Below are 15,111 nucleotides of genomic sequence, written 5' to 3'. Positions count from 1 at the left end.
GTCATAATTTAACAAATTTAGCCTGTAGAATTTACACATTTTGTCAAAATTAATACAAAATATATAAACATCAAAGGTTAATTTTGTTATTATACCAATCAAATTATTTAAAATTGACGAAAAACATTAACTCCGTGAATAATTACCATTAATTTCACATCTTTGAAATTAACAAAGATTAAACTTCTCCAATTTTTCAAAAGGAACCGATTTACTCAAATATCACAATTAAGAGGGATGGAAGAGGTGTTTTTACCATTAAAAATTTTCAAATTTTGATTTTTCTTTTTTTGTCTATAATTGGCGGATTCCAACGTTCATAAGTAGCTAGATTTAAGGAGTGTGTTTGAAGTCCGTGTTGTGTTTTTTCTTTCTCTTTTGTTCTTTCTTTGTTTTACAATTTCCAACAAAAATATTATCTCTCGTGTCTTGTCTCTCAGTCTGTTATAGTAAAAGCTAGAGGCACCAAAAAAAAAAAAAACCATGGGAAGATCCATTTCCTGTTTCAAAATCATCACTTGCGGCACTGATTCAGCTGATAAAAACGACGACGTTATCGATGTTCCTCAGGTATATGTGTTATCCTTTTAGCCTTTACGGCGGCTGTTCGTTGGATTTAAGATTTCATGTTTTTTTTTTTGTAATTGATGTTTTTAGTTGCTTTAATTGAAGTTTTCAGAGGAATCGAAGCTTTAGAACTTGACATCTTTCATTATTTTGAGATCCGATTGCTTCCACAGTTTATGAATTGAATTTGTTTATTTTCAGCTTCAGTTTCCAAATCTAGCAAGTTTTTTAAGGTCAAATTGTATAGAATGTCTCTGTACCATGTGGTTTTTATGGATTTAGTCCCTATAATATAATTTGATCATTTCTCGGCTATTTCGTTGAATAGTTTGACATTTTTTTGTACAGTTGAATGAATATCATACGTTTATGTCTTGTTGGATTTAGGATTGAAAATACATATTTTGGAAAGTAGAGGGACTAGAAATTTAATCAAATTATATTAGAGGGACTAAATCTGTCTAAACCGCATAGTATAGGGACCTTCTATAGAATTTGACTGGTTTTAACTTTGGTTCTAAGTTCTACTGTAATTTTCAGAGATGGAAAATCTTAATGTGATACAAATTCGAGATTTTTTAGTTCATTCGGATGTTATTGATTGGAAATGGCCGACAATCTTCGAATTTGGAAACTTAACAGTGTAGAATCTGTTAACCATGTTTTGTCTCATAGACAAAAGAATATTCCAACTTGGTGCCTACAAGCCGAATGAATTTGTCTCCCTTTAAGCTGAATTATACGCTGTTCAAATTTTATTGCAGGACAAGAGATCGAGTGACAAAAAGGGATGGAGTTTCCGGAAGAGATCTGAACGGCATCGGGTGCTTAGCAACACTGTGGTACAAGAAGCTTCTACTGGACTGGAGGAAAGTCCTGAAACTGCTAGTTATGTTCAACAGTCTGATGTCTCCGTTGCTCCTGAGAAAACCTCCACCGTTCAGTACACCGAAGAGAAACTTCAGTCAGTGGCACCAAAAGATTACGTTGAAGAAAAATCTCAATTATTGACCCAAGAGGACTTGAAAGTGCCCGAACCTGTTGTTGCTGCCACGAATGAGGCTAAAGATGATTCTAACGTGGATGAATCCGTTGTTGTAGTCGTCCAGACTGCTATTAGAGGGTTCTTGGTGATAATTCCATTCGTAAATCGAATTTAGACTTTACTACTTGGTGGTTTTCATAGTTTTAATCTTACGGCTTTTCATTTGCAGGCACGCAAAGAGCTAGGAAAGCTTAAGAACTTAGTAAAGTTGCAAGCTGCCTTACGGGGGCACTTGGTTCGAAGGCATGCTGTGGGGACCTTACGGTGCATTCAAGCCATTGTCAAAATGCAAATGCTAGTCCGTGCCCGTCATGCTCGTTTGTCTCAAGAAGGTTCCTATTCCGAAAAGAATGCTGCTTCTACTTCCATAGAGAAGTTGCTTAGCAATAGGTTTGCTCGTCAGGTATGTGAACATGGCTTCATGTTCATTTTAACTGTTTTCTAACAGCTGTGTCTCAAACATGTCTACCCGAACATTACTTTGAATTTGCTTCGATTGTAGCTGCTGGATTCAATGCCTAAGACCAAACCTATCCGCATCAATTGTGATCCATCAAAACCGAGTCCGGGTTGGAGCTGGCTGGAGAGGTGGATGTCCACGTCATCATCTGAAAAGACATCAATGGCAGAGTTACCTAACGAACAACCTCGTGACTCTCCACTCGATGCTACAGTTCCATCTAAAGCTATTTCTGAGTCGAACGATGTAAACAAGATATTGGTTTCATCAGAGAGTGAAGAGAATCTAATCACCTATGTTGCTGCCGACTCTAAGTCCAAGGCTTGCCTGCCCACTTCTTCAGTAACAGGTGATTTGGAGCGAACTCAGATTGACAACATGAGTACATCCGACCTGAAAGAGACCTCGCTGGATCAAACAATTGAAACAGAGGCTCATTGTCTTGATGTTGGAGTTGAATCTTTGGATGCCGTGTTGTCAGGGGCAGATACAATAAGCAGGTCAAAGGAGCCAAGCATCACAGAAAATCCAGTCCTACATGATCGGAAGGGTCAACACGATGGCTCGGAATGTGGCACCGAACTTTCTGTCACTTCCACCCTCGATTCACCCGATAGATATGAAGTTGGAACCGTAGAATATGAGAATGGAGTCAAAGTTTCCGAACAAGAAAATTGTAGTTCTAACGGTGCCAAGGATTTGGATGTCAAAGAAAATGCTACAATTGCAATCCTGGTGCCTGGTTCTTCTCTATCCATTGCTAACCAGCCCAATAAACTTGATGACACTAAAGGTGAACTGGCGAATTTAGTTGCTGTTGACTCCCCTCGAGTAGAACATGAACCATGCAGATTATCCCCAGAAGCCTCTCCTAGGAGCCATATGACAGTTCCGGAATCCCAAGGAACGCCTTCTAGTCAAGTATCTATAAAAAGTAAAAAGAAGAAAACTGAAAAGAGTGGTCAAAAGCGCAAGTCTTTTTCTACTGCTAAGGGTTCTCCAACTGCGGATCGTAATAGTGGTGCCAAAAGTAGTACGGAACAACCATCCAAAGATCAAAGAAGCGGGAAGAGACACAATTCTTTTGGTTCAACAAAACCTGATAACATCGATGAGGAACCAAGAGATAGTAACAGTAGCAATTCTCTTCCCCGTTTCATGCAAGCCACGGAATCTGCAAGAGCTAAAGTTAATGCTAATAACTCACCGAGATCAAGTCCCGACGTGCAAAATGGAGATCTTTATATCAAAAAGAGACATTCCTTACCCGGTGCTAATGGGAAGCAGCATTCTCCAAGAATCCAACCATCGTCGGGTGCAAAAGGAAATGGTATGGTTCGAAACTTTACTGTTGTATAGTTAACCGATATACCATCACGACATTTTCAATTAGGATAGAACGGATCCAGCCTTTTTTGGTTTCAGTTCTGGTGGTGTTGATAGAATTTCTTTTCCTTTTCAGATAGAAAATGGCAAAGGTGAAGGCTTGTATGCGAAGCAACCTTATTAACATGTTATCATGGTAATCGACATTTCGGATCACAAACCGGTGCAGATTGTTGGTCTTTACTATCTAGTTTTATATATATACACACACATATATATACATATTATCATGTAAAACTTTCTGCATGGATAGTATGCTTGTATGTTTGGTTCAACAGTGTATTGTGTGATATTATGCTTTCCTGCACCATGTTTTTGGAATGTCTTTTATGAGTATTGGTCATAAAGTCTTTATTATAATAACGTTCATGCAGTAAGTATATTTGTATTTACAATTTGATTTATATACTTCAAATAAGATTTTAGCTGGCATTTAACTTAAGCTAATGTGTAGATTGACAAAAAGACTTCATTGATACAATATTAATATTTTGAAGATTTAATCAAAAGGTTTTGAAATTTAGAGATTGATTTAGAATTTAGGTTCAAATTTGAGGACTTGGGTGAAATTAACCTCACAAGAAAAGAAACAAATTTCTTTTAAAGATTAAATGATATTATTTATCACAATTCCATTTATTATTTTCAAAAAAAGAAATATGTTTAAAGGATTTATTTTTCAAAATTGAAAAATAAGATTAAAATGATTTTTTAATAATTTATTTAGTTAAAACATTCTGACCAGTTGAATTGACTCCTAGTGACTTAGGGTGTTCCTAGTGACTTAGGGTGAGTTTAGATAGACAGTGTGGTAGCCACCGTTAACCTACACAACTAGTGATTGGATTTTAAAAATAGCAAAATTGAAAACAGAAAGTAGAAAAAGTGTAGTCAATATATATCTCTCTCAGTGTCAAATGTCAAATCTTCAACCCCAAAACACAATTGATTTACAGTACCTTCGCATTTGCATTTGCAAATCCAAACAACGCATCGCTTCACCTCCACGCGTCAATACCTGCATGTGCCAGCGCCCTCCATTCAACAGCATCTCACATAACCCTACGGAGAGGGGGCGGAGGGGCCTGGAATATCTTTTAATTAGGGTTTTCCCAATGGAGGGTTTTAATCTATCGAACCCTAAATTCGATTCTTTTGGGGGATCGAACTCTAACATTTGTTTTTGCCGAGAATTGAATATGACAAAGAACCATTTCTGAGGGGCTTTAAAAAAAACTTACCTTAATATCTATCTATCTATCTATATATATTCGATTCGTAAATATGCGAGGCGTACGCAAATCCAAAAGAGTTACTTGGGCACCGGATCTGAGCCTCTTTCAGGTAAAAAGTTGCATTTATACTTTCGAAATCCCTAGATTTTGAGCTCCGTTTCAAGCTGAGATAGAAAAAAAAATTTTAAGTGGAAAATTTTAAGTTGAATGTACCAAAACATTGGAAAATGAATCTATGTTTTTATTTTTTTTTAAATTTTATTCTGTTACACTGTGTTTCGAATTGCATTTGATGTGCAGTTTATCTTGATGGCATTGTTATATGAAATCTTTTGAAGGTGTTCATTTGTAATTTAGTTTTGTACTTTTATGGAACTGTTTTCACTGTACCAAAGAGTGTTCTTCTTTGTGTCACCCTAAGATCATCAACTGAAAGCTGAACTGATTTGAAACGAACGCGATAATGTATGCATCCAACATCGATGTAGGTATAGTGGTATTCAAGTTTTAATATCCACGGCGGAGCGAAAGTCAGGGCAGAGCATGCCAATGACGGAGCTGTGGTGGATTTGGCCGTATCGGCCCTGCTCCATTACCATGGTGTGTACCAGGGAGGGACTAAACCTTGTTTAGTAACTAATACTAGTTTTGATGGTGCAGAATCGTAACAGTATTAGGTGACGAATACCGTGATAAGCATCTGAAATTCACATTGATAGTTTTATTAGTCTCAGCTGATTCTTAGAAGTCAGAGTTTGTAATAACTCTAAGAGGAAATGATATATAATTGAGCCTTTTGCAACTCTGTTTTAATTGAGCAATGCTTTTCGACAGATAAGGCTGTTTTTATCAGAGGAATCACCTTCACAAGTCGGGTCGGGTGCTCAAGATCACCTCCAAGCAAAAACCTTTTCGGTATCCCATTTATATGGGGCAGCCGTGGATGACTTTCTGCCTCCTGGCTTTGAAGGAGCTTCTTCAACAAATCATTTGCAGATTAACTTGTCGGAAGTCCCCGTCATTAGTTGGAGGTTTCCTCTGAGAGTAAGATTTTCTTTCTGGTCATTTCCATTTTAGTTTAAAGGTCGTACGTAGCACCACAAGGCTCTTGCTATCAGCAGGTCTAGTCAATGTTATATTTCAACTTTTAGCTTCATTTATAACTATTGTTCTTGGCATTGCTGTGAAAGATGAATTTGTGTTGTCACAGTTCGTATTGGACGTGGATTGGCAAGTAGTTGCTGGAGAGGAAAGTAAAGAGGTCGAGATTCAACATCAGAGAGAAGTGAGAGTGCTCGAAGCTGTTTATCCGCGCCCATCTGCAATTCCCTCAAAGTCTGATTCTCTTCATGTTTCTAAAAGCTGATTCTCTTTACATTTTACTTTTCAATGAACCTAAAATCTTCTTATCGTTCTGCAGCCCTTCCACTTACGAAGAAGACTGTAACTATGATGAACAGCAAACTCCTCAGATACCTGTCACTCCTATCGAAGACGAGGATGCAGCAATTGGAACACCATTGGGCGTCTTAGCACCATTCCGTGCCCCCATTAGTTCACAAGCTGGTTTACCAGCTGCTGCATCTGCTGCCTTTACAACGATTGACCACAACAACGAACGTGGGAACATGATTGATCCTAACTTGCTCGTCAAAATTCTCAGCAACCCGACATTGATAGAGAAATTAGTTACTGATTACAGGCCTCCTTTTGACCTGCCACCACCTGTGAACGTTTCCGGTCCATCTTCCACCCCATCCTCTGCTGCTACTTCTGATGGTTCGTTTTATGCTTGGTCAAATGGGGTCGGAGTAGCGCCCTCAAATAAACAAGGCCCTATTCCTGCTGTCGGAGTTCCGCAGAAGAAAGATGAAAACTATTACAAGAACTTAATTCAGCAGCATGGAGGAGAAAGACCAGGAACGACACAGAGTTTCGATAGCCGATACAATCACCAGCTAAAACCGAACCTAGAAGTAACAAGTAACCCCAAATCGAGAGATTCGAAGACAAGGATAATGAAGCCGTGTTTGTACTTCAACACTGCCAGAGGATGCAGGAATGGAGTCAATTGTGCTTTCCAACATGATACATTGTCCCAGAACAACGTTTCGGATGCTCCGAATGCTAAGAGAATGAAAATGGATAGAGAGATAAGCAGTTAGGTAATATTATATATATATATGTATTAATAAGCTTACCTTTTAGTTCTAAGCTTAGCCTTATTACCTTTTATTGTGTTTTTTTCTTAAAAATGGTATTTAAATTTTTAATTTTATTTTATTAAGAAAAATGATGTCCGGTAAGAACACTATCTGTAATGTTCTTATTGCCTGATATCATGTTTTGAGGTAAAATGAGATGAATTGATAGTCTAGATGGGGCCTACTCTGATGTTACCACGTTTACGGACGATTAAAATAGGAGCCGTTGATCTAGCTTTAAATGTTTGGAACCGTGACAAGTCAAAACTCTTTCCTCTTTAGACTAACCCCAACCGACAAACTTTTGCGTACTTCTTAAGTGAATTTAAGCTCTTTGTTTCTCTAAATTAATTAATTTAATTAATCACACACTTAAAGTATATAACTTTGGGTTAATGTAACTTTTAGTCCTAAATTTGACAATTTTATCCACTTTGGTATTTTTATTTTTTTTTATCAAATTTGGTACATGAACTTGACAATTTATTTTGGTTCTCAAACTTAGATTCCATTAAAATTTGATGAATTTTACATTTACGAATCTTAGGAATTAAAATGGGTTTAACTGTCAAATTTAGACAGTAAAATGGATAAAAAAGGATTAGTTTAAAAGTTAAAAGATATAATCACATCATTTTATTTCAAAATACCATACTAGTGAATTCAACCAAAAAAAAATAGTTGGAGTTAATAAAATGAATTTGAATTTTGAAAAATCGACAAAGTAGATAAACAAGTCCATGAAAATAAAAGTAAAGAGAAAGAAACTAAATTCTAAAAATGTAAAAAATACAGGGACTTTGAGTTAATTTAACCCAGAAGAATAAGAAAATATCAACTTGCTCCACTTCACAAATCTAAATCTCAAAAAAGCACCAATTTTTATTCTCTTTCTTCCTCATTTCACTCTCTAACAAAGCCAAAACCAAACATGGGTTCTGTTTCACTGAAACTTGGAGATGGAACAGCAAGATTCAAGCGTTCAACACTCTGTTCATCTGCTGTCAACATTCTCATGCTTTTTTCTGTTCTCGCCACCAATCTTTTCGCTTTACACGCGTTCACTTACTCACCAAAACACCACACAATCACCCCATTTCACCACAAGAACATCACTTTAATCTCCCAACATGTCTCTTTAATCATAAAACAAATCGATTCATCTCAAAAAAAGCTTGCTCGAATTGAAAACCAACTCCTTGGTTACCAAACACTTAATGTTTCAAGACCCAACCTTGCAAATGAACTCAAATTGTTCTTACAACACCACCAGCTTCCATTAGGGAAAGATTCAAGGACAGGGATAACTGAAATGGTGGCTTCAGTAGGACATTCATGTGAGAAATCAGCTGGTTTGTTGTCTCAATACATGACATACAAGGTTTCTGGTCCTTGTCCTGATGATTGGAGTCTTGCACAGAAGCTAATTTTAAGAGGGTGTGAACCATTACCAAGAAGAAGATGCTTTGCCAAGACTGTTTCAAAGGTAGGCCTTTCAACTTGGTCTGGCCTTGGTTGTAAGAACATCAACTGTTTGAATAAAAAACCGAATGGTTTTGCCTTTGATAGACAAAAATATGTTAAAACTACAAGCAAGAATGATTTCCTTATTGATGATGTGCTAGCTATGGGGAATAATGGGATTAGAATAGGTTTTGATATTGGAACAGGGTCTAAAACAGGAACTTTTGCTGCTTTAATGGCTGAAAAAAATGTGACAATAATCACCAATACACTCAATGTTGATGCACTAGATAGTGATTTCATTGCTGCAAGAGGTGTTTTCCCTTTGTTTTTGAGTTTGGACCATAGGTTTCCTTTCTATGACAATGTGTTTGATTTGGTCCATGTTACAAGTGGTTTAGACGTTGGAACCAAACCAGAGAAACTGGAGTTCTTGATGTTTGATGCAGACAGGATCTTGAGAGTTGGTGGGTTGTTTTGGTTAGACAATATTCATTGTGGTGATGACGAAAAAAAGAGGACTTTGACTCGTTTGATAGAAAAGTTTGGGTATAAGAAGCTGAAATGGGTTGTGGGACAGAAAATGGATGGTGCTGTTGGGTCTGGAAAACATGAACTTGATCTTTCTGCTGTTTTACAAAAGCCAGTGAGAATCTAATAGAGGTAAGAATATATATATACATACACATACAGATTTTTTGGGGTTTTTTTGTTTTTTGGTCTTAAATATATGAAATTTATTCTATAAATTGGAATAAAATGCCTGAAATTGTTGCCTTTTATGTAATCTAAAGCCTTTTTTTTTTGGTGCCCTTTACTTTCCTATTTGAACAAAGAAGAATTAGGAAATGAGAGTTTCATACTTCATAGTATATTCTAGAAGTTGGTTTTTGAGATTTGGTGCTTTCATTTTTCTTACTTGAATTTTGGCTTTCTATTAAGTATCTTTTTTTGAATGTTATTTAGAGTTTTTGATTCTAAATTGAACTCGAAAACTCGATCCAATCAACTTGAGTCCATTAAACATAATGGACTTGAGATTATTCAAACTGAAATTAACTCTAACTTCAAACAACTACAACTTGAGATATTTTGGGATGATTGGATTGACTTAATCCCTAGAATTGATTGGAGCCGGAAAGTTAAAAAAAGATAAACTACATCAATTATCCCTAACTTTTGATTAAAATTATATTTTAATTACTTAACTTTTAAAAGTTATATAATTGTGGCTAATGTTATCAAAACGTTATAATTTTGTCACTTATTCATTAACTGCTTTTAAGAGGGTGACGTGAAACATTAATTTAAAGGGTTAATAATTAATTTAGCCCTTGAATTATAACTAAATTATCAATTTGATACTTTTAATTTTTTTAATAATAATTCTAAAATATTTAAAGGGAATAGCCACCCAAGTTTTAACGTGTTCCTATTTTGGTAACTAAATTTTTTATTTGTTAATTTAGTCACCCCGTTAGATTAATTGTCAATTTTAATCACTCCACCATTAAAATGCATTGGTCACGAAATGAAATGTTGACATAGCAATCTTTTGATTGGTATAATAACAAATTTAGCTCTTAACACTTTCACGTTTTGTGAGTTTATTCCTAATTCTAAAAAATTTAACAAATTCAACTCTCAATATTTATATATTTTGTCAATTTAGTCCAAATTCAAAATTTTTATGATTTTAAAAACTTGAAAATATATAAAATTTATTATAGAAATGACATAAAAATGTAAAGTATTAATATATATCAATTACATAGAGGCTTAAATATTAATTTGATTGAGGGAACCAAATCAATATTTCTTGAAATTTAATAAAAATTTTTAGGGATTCAACAAAATTTAACTCTTAATTTCTCTTGAATTTTTTAAATCATTGTTTCTTTTTCTTTTTTTTTTAAACCCCACAAGCTAGACGAGTCATTTGAATTAATTCTTTGATTCAATCACAACCAAATTCAACTAGCACCATAATCAAATAGTTGGTTGAAAGATTCAAATCAGAAAGCCTTTACTTATAGAGATATCTCTGGCTAGAGGCTTTGAGGGATTCAAATGCATAAGGCTAAGTGATACTCCATTGATCAGTTTTTCCTCATTAAAAGAAAACGCAAAACTGAGATTGGGTGTGCCTATATATATATATAAAAAAAAAGATAAACTTTGAGTGCGGGTTTAATGGTGAATGCTCGATGACGAAGTGATAATAAAGCTTGGGTCTGGTAAAGTTAAGTATGAATTTGGTATGTTATTTGAGATTGTGAGGTTTGGGCGGGAGTATAAGAACAATGGGAAATTTGATGATGAACAAGGCAGGAGATGAAGGGATGAATGTTGTTTTATAAAGCTTCTCTCTTTTGTTTGTTTGACCAGAACATCTTGTAATAGGAAAGAAAATTTTGAATTTTTTTTCTTGTAATTTTTTAATCAAGATGCTATGCAGTTGCATAACTTTTAAAAGTTAGGTGATTAAAATATAATTTTAATTAATATTTAAGGACAATTAATGTAGTTTACCCTTATATATATATATATGACAACACAAAATTATCCACATTTTGGTTTAGGATATTAATGTTTTCAGCTTTAAAAAAACTAAGGTTACTTTGGAATCCTAACCATTCTCTAGCTTTTGACAATGTATCATCACATGCACTATTTAATCGAACTTCGTCCAACTTTTCAACATGCATTGTTTTTAAAAAAAATATAACTCATATATGAATGGTTATATTTAAAATGTAAAATCTATTTAATTTTAAAATTTTGAAAATTTTTATTGTCAATCCTTACCATTGTATCAACAATTAAATAGATTAATTTAATCTATGTATTATTAAATAGAATCAAACTGGTCAAACTTTAACAGAGTTTAACATTTTTAACGCTTATATAGGTCTGCAAAAGAAATTTTTATTTGGAATCGAATTACAAATGAAAAAAACCCATGTCATTTTTTAAAATTTATATGATTCCACAAAAGAATTTTTTTGTTAAAATCTAACCTTATTTAATTCTTTTCAATGCATAGAACTGGTCGGGGAAATACCGTAAAACAAAGAGTATTTACCTATTAATTTTCGATGAAAATTATCGAGAATGAATATACCAAGTGATAAATTTTGATTTGATGATTTTGAACTTTAACATGAGCAATCTTATTGAACCATAACAAGTTAACAATACGAGTCTATTCAATTTGAATTTGAAACTGATCCAAACTTAAAATATTTCGAATCCAATTTAATTTGAATCTTAAGTTAATATAAACTCGAAACAACTTGAACCTAAAATGATTTGAATTCAGAATGAACTGAACAAATAATAATCAATTAAAAAATCCTATTTGACTTGAATCTAAAATGTGTCAAATTCGAAACAATTAGGATCCAAAATAATCCGAACAAATAACTAGAATTGACACAACCAAAATAATTGAAATATGAACAATCCGAAACTGAAAAAACTCAAATCTAAAATGATTTAATCTCAAAATATTCAGATACAAAACTAGGATAACTCAAAACTAGCTCAACCCAAGAGCGGTATAGATGCAGCCATACAGGCTCATTAATATGAATAATTTTTCTTTAACTTCAAAGATGGAAAAGATTTTAAGCTATTTTCACGAATCATATGAAACGTAAACATGGTATTAGTCAAATATATTCATATTAATGAGCCATGGGTCAGCATCCAAAATGACAGAGTCAAGAGAAAGCTGTAACTAAAGCCTGCAAACATACGATATTGGTCTCTCTACTTCAATGGGGGATCCGACATTGCTTTTCTCGAAACTATTTTTTTTTTAAATTGACTTTTACTTTTTTATAAAAAATTAGAAGTCGCCACCAATCTTTTTTATGAGGTGTGATCGGATCACCTCGTAATTTAATCGTTTTAATAAGCGGGTTGATTTACTAAAATAACGATTTTGGTCTACAAAATTCAATAAATGGGTTCGGGAGTCGGTTACGTACGAGGAAAGATTAGTACCCTCGTAACGTCCAAAATTGGTACCTAATTAATTAATTAATGTCTTAATGTCAAAATTTTAAAATTTGAAGAGCTTTTAAAAATACGATCCTTTATCAAAACATTACTTGACTAAATTAATTTTCAAGAAAAGGGGTTTATTTCAAGTTACTCGAGGAAAAGGATCACGTCCCGTAAGTTAGAACACAATGCATTATATCCTCAAAAACGATAATAACACCAAAAATTTATTTTTTAAAATATATCCGATTATCTCGGTTTTAAAAAGAAGTCATATTCCGTAAGTTAGGAACACGACTTTTCGTATTCCAAAATAATGAATATTTGCCTCAACTTTTCTTATTCCGTCGTCCACGGTTGCCGGAAAAAACTTAAAAACCCTCTTTCACTCGTTTTCAACGCGGAACTCCGATTTTGGAGTAAAAAATGCCAAAGCTAAAGCCGAAACCTTAGAAAAGAAATGAAAACCTCTTGGTTTTCCCTCCCTTGGAGACGGAGGCCTCGCCTACAATGGCGGAAGATCGAGCGTCAGGTGAGGTTTCTTTTTCTTTTCTTTTCTTTTATTCTATTTTCTTTTACAAGTAAAAAAATATTAAAAAATTAAAAAATAAAAATCATAAAAGAATCACCTTTCGATTATATTCAATCTCTGTTTTTTTTGTATTCAATTTTCGTGTGTAAAATACATAGAATTTGTGGCTTTTATAGCCGAATCATTACGCTGTTTATCTACTATTTTTTGCTGTTTGTTTTCGTTTCTTGTGCTGTCCTCCTCTTTTCTTTTGCAGGTGGCGCTCGGTCTACGCATGATGGAGACTCTGGCTTTTACCATTTTGGTGCAACGCAGCAGACATGTGTCAGGCCTCGGGTGCTGAGCGCACTACGGAGGCACGAGGAGGGAGGGGGTGCAGCACGCAAAGAAACCCTAGGGTTTTTGAAAGTACTTAAGTTTTTGGCCCACTAGGCCTCTCTTGTATTTGGGTTTGAATATTTTTTAGTTTTGGGTTGTAACTTGTAAATTGGCTTGTAATATTTGGACTTTGGACTATTATTATTATTATTATTGTTATTATTATTATTTTGTTTGGTTTTTTGGTTGGGCCTGGGCAAAATTGGGCATTTACAGCTTTGCTTAAAGCTTAAAAACACACCTCCGAGGTATATATATAATCATCTTTGATCCTAAATAAATTTTGAGTTGCACCACTTTAGGGCAAAGGACCAGCCAGCTCGGACACACATCGTTAATGGAGTACACCTATGCGATGCACTTCGTATTTGAATAAAAATCTAAAGGGTTAATATAATTTTTACATTAAACTTGACAATTAAGTTCGTTTTAGCCCCTAAAGTTGGCAAGCAAGTCCAATTAGCACCTTTGCACTTCAGATTAATGTAAAATTCTAAAGGGTTAATGCAATTTTTATTCCCTTACAATAAAGCCGTCTTGGTATCTAAACTTAGCAACCAAGTCGAATTTGGTCCCTAAAATTAGCAAATGTAAAAGTTCGATGACATGGTACTGTGAGATTACACCATGTCATCACCCACTTTCACAGTGTCACATCGTTAAATTTTGATGTAATCCAAGCTCAAGGACTAAAATGGACTTAGTTGCCAAGTTTAAGTGTCAAAGTGGGCAAAAAATGGATAGGTACCAAAGTAGACCTAATTGTCAAATTTAGGGACTAAAAGTAATATTAACCCAAATCTATTTCGTAGGCTGATTGAGAAAGAAGTGGAGGACATCTGTGTTGTGTTTGGTCAATCATTTTAATGGTGGATTTCAGATTTTGAGGGTTGAAAAAAACCCAAAGTACATTCCCTTTGGCACACCATTGTACTACTTGTATGATTGGCACTGCAGCAGCTGGATTACATATTTTGGGCGGCTCCAAAGATAACAAATACTGATATCCAGACAGATCCTTCCTTTAGTGGTTGAAAAAAATTGAAAAATATTATGGGTTAATTCCATCAACTGGCCCCCAAACTTTAAAATGTTTCAATTGAGTCCTTAATGTATTTGTGTCATATTAATAAGCTACTTTTGTTATAGCTTAGTCATTAACTTAGGCTTTAAATTTTAACTTAAAATACAATATGGATCGCATATTTAAAACACATGAATCAAATTATAAGCAAAGGCAAAGCTAGAAAATTGTTTTAAAGGGGGTACCATTGAATTATAAATTTGGGGCGGGTAGGGGTGAGTACTGGGTAGGGAGATAAAGTGCAGTTTTTCCATTGTACTAACTTGTACTTTTACAAATTTTGAAAGGATTAAATGATAATTTCACCTTTTGGTGAGTGCGAAGGCCCTTATTTGCCCCTTTGCCTTGCTCTCGATTGTAAATGCACGTGTACTACAATATGGATGGTTTGAATCTAACATGTTAAAAATTTGGACTCCTAATTTTTAACATCACTTTACTTTTTTCAACACATCAGATTCAAATTATTTATGCGATAAGTACACACGTATTTGTAATTTAACCCACATGTTTTAAGTACGCATCAAATCCGAACTTGCATTTAACGCCTAAACTGGCAACCAGACTAATGAAAAGATCTAATTGATACAATATTATTATTTTAAAGACTTAATTAAAACGTCTTAAGGTTTCGAGATGGATTTTAAAATCTAGACAATAGTTTGGGACCATTATATGCATTTAACCCGATATTTTTATATTCTAACCATCTATGATTTAACCACTATATATCATCATTCAGGTA

At 34.4% G+C, this 15,111-nt stretch overlaps 3 protein-coding genes across 4 annotated transcripts; all 3 read left to right on the top strand.

Moving 5' to 3' along the window:
* Positions 1 to 323: 323 nt before the first annotated feature.
* LOC107942265 (protein IQ-DOMAIN 32) lies at positions 324 to 3,900 on the top strand. The gene is made up of 5 exons (XM_016875894.2): positions 324 to 570; positions 1,332 to 1,697; positions 1,782 to 2,015; positions 2,115 to 3,402; positions 3,535 to 3,900. The coding sequence occupies exons 1-5, from the start codon at positions 484 to 486 to the stop codon at positions 3,552 to 3,554; spliced, it is 1,995 nt and encodes a 664-aa protein (XP_016731383.1). The 5' UTR covers positions 324 to 483; the 3' UTR covers positions 3,555 to 3,900.
* A 392-nt stretch (positions 3,901 to 4,292) lies between these two features.
* LOC121218142 (zinc finger CCCH domain-containing protein 6) lies at positions 4,293 to 7,070 on the top strand. 2 transcript variants are annotated; one of them, XM_041094850.1, is made up of 5 exons: positions 4,384 to 4,802; positions 5,182 to 5,293; positions 5,528 to 5,737; positions 5,904 to 6,028; positions 6,114 to 7,070. In XM_041094850.1, the coding sequence occupies exons 2-5, from the start codon at positions 5,237 to 5,239 to the stop codon at positions 6,856 to 6,858; spliced, it is 1,137 nt and encodes a 378-aa protein (XP_040950784.1). In that variant the 5' UTR covers positions 4,384 to 4,802; positions 5,182 to 5,236; the 3' UTR covers positions 6,859 to 7,070. The 2 variants fall into 2 exon arrangements, with proteins under 2 accessions (XP_040950783.1, XP_040950784.1); XM_041094849.1 differs by lacking the exon at positions 5,182 to 5,293 and having other exon boundaries at positions 4,293 to 4,802.
* Positions 7,071 to 7,672: 602 nt separating this feature from the next.
* Positions 7,673 to 9,255, top strand: LOC121218141 (probable methyltransferase At1g29790). Its single transcript, XM_041094848.1, has one exon. It carries the CDS (start codon positions 7,829 to 7,831, stop codon positions 9,017 to 9,019), a length of 1,191 nt encoding a protein of 396 aa, XP_040950782.1. The 5' UTR covers positions 7,673 to 7,828; the 3' UTR covers positions 9,020 to 9,255.
* Positions 9,256 to 15,111: the final 5,856 nt, after the last annotated feature.

This window comes from Gossypium hirsutum, chromosome D06 (assembly GCF_007990345.1).
Source record: "Gossypium hirsutum isolate 1008001.06 chromosome D06, Gossypium_hirsutum_v2.1, whole genome shotgun sequence".
NCBI classification, from domain to species: Eukaryota; Viridiplantae; Streptophyta; class Magnoliopsida; order Malvales; family Malvaceae; genus Gossypium; species Gossypium hirsutum.
The sequence above is the reverse complement of the archived record's forward strand: the minus strand, read 5'-3'. Positions and strand labels throughout refer to the sequence as shown.

Coding starts and splice junctions, on each gene's coding strand:
- LOC107942265 (XM_016875894.2), top strand. CDS start 484: ATGGGAAGATCCATTTCCTGTTTCAAAATCATCACTTGCGGCACTGAT. Junction 571..1,331: donor ACGTTATCGATGTTCCTCAG/GTATATGTGTTA, acceptor ATTTTATTGCAG/GACAAGAGATCGAGTGACAA. Junction 3,403..3,534: donor GTCGGGTGCAAAAGGAAATG/GTATGGTTCGAA, acceptor TTTCCTTTTCAG/ATAGAAAATGGCAAAGGTGA.
- LOC121218142 (XM_041094849.1), top strand. CDS start 4,743: ATGCGAGGCGTACGCAAATCCAAAAGAGTTACTTGGGCACCGGATCTG. Junction 4,803..5,527: donor CGGATCTGAGCCTCTTTCAG/GTAAAAAGTTGC, acceptor GCTTTTCGACAG/ATAAGGCTGTTTTTATCAGA. Junction 6,029..6,113: donor CCATCTGCAATTCCCTCAAA/GTCTGATTCTCT, acceptor ATCGTTCTGCAG/CCCTTCCACTTACGAAGAAG.
- LOC121218141 (XM_041094848.1), top strand. CDS start 7,829: ATGGGTTCTGTTTCACTGAAACTTGGAGATGGAACAGCAAGATTCAAG.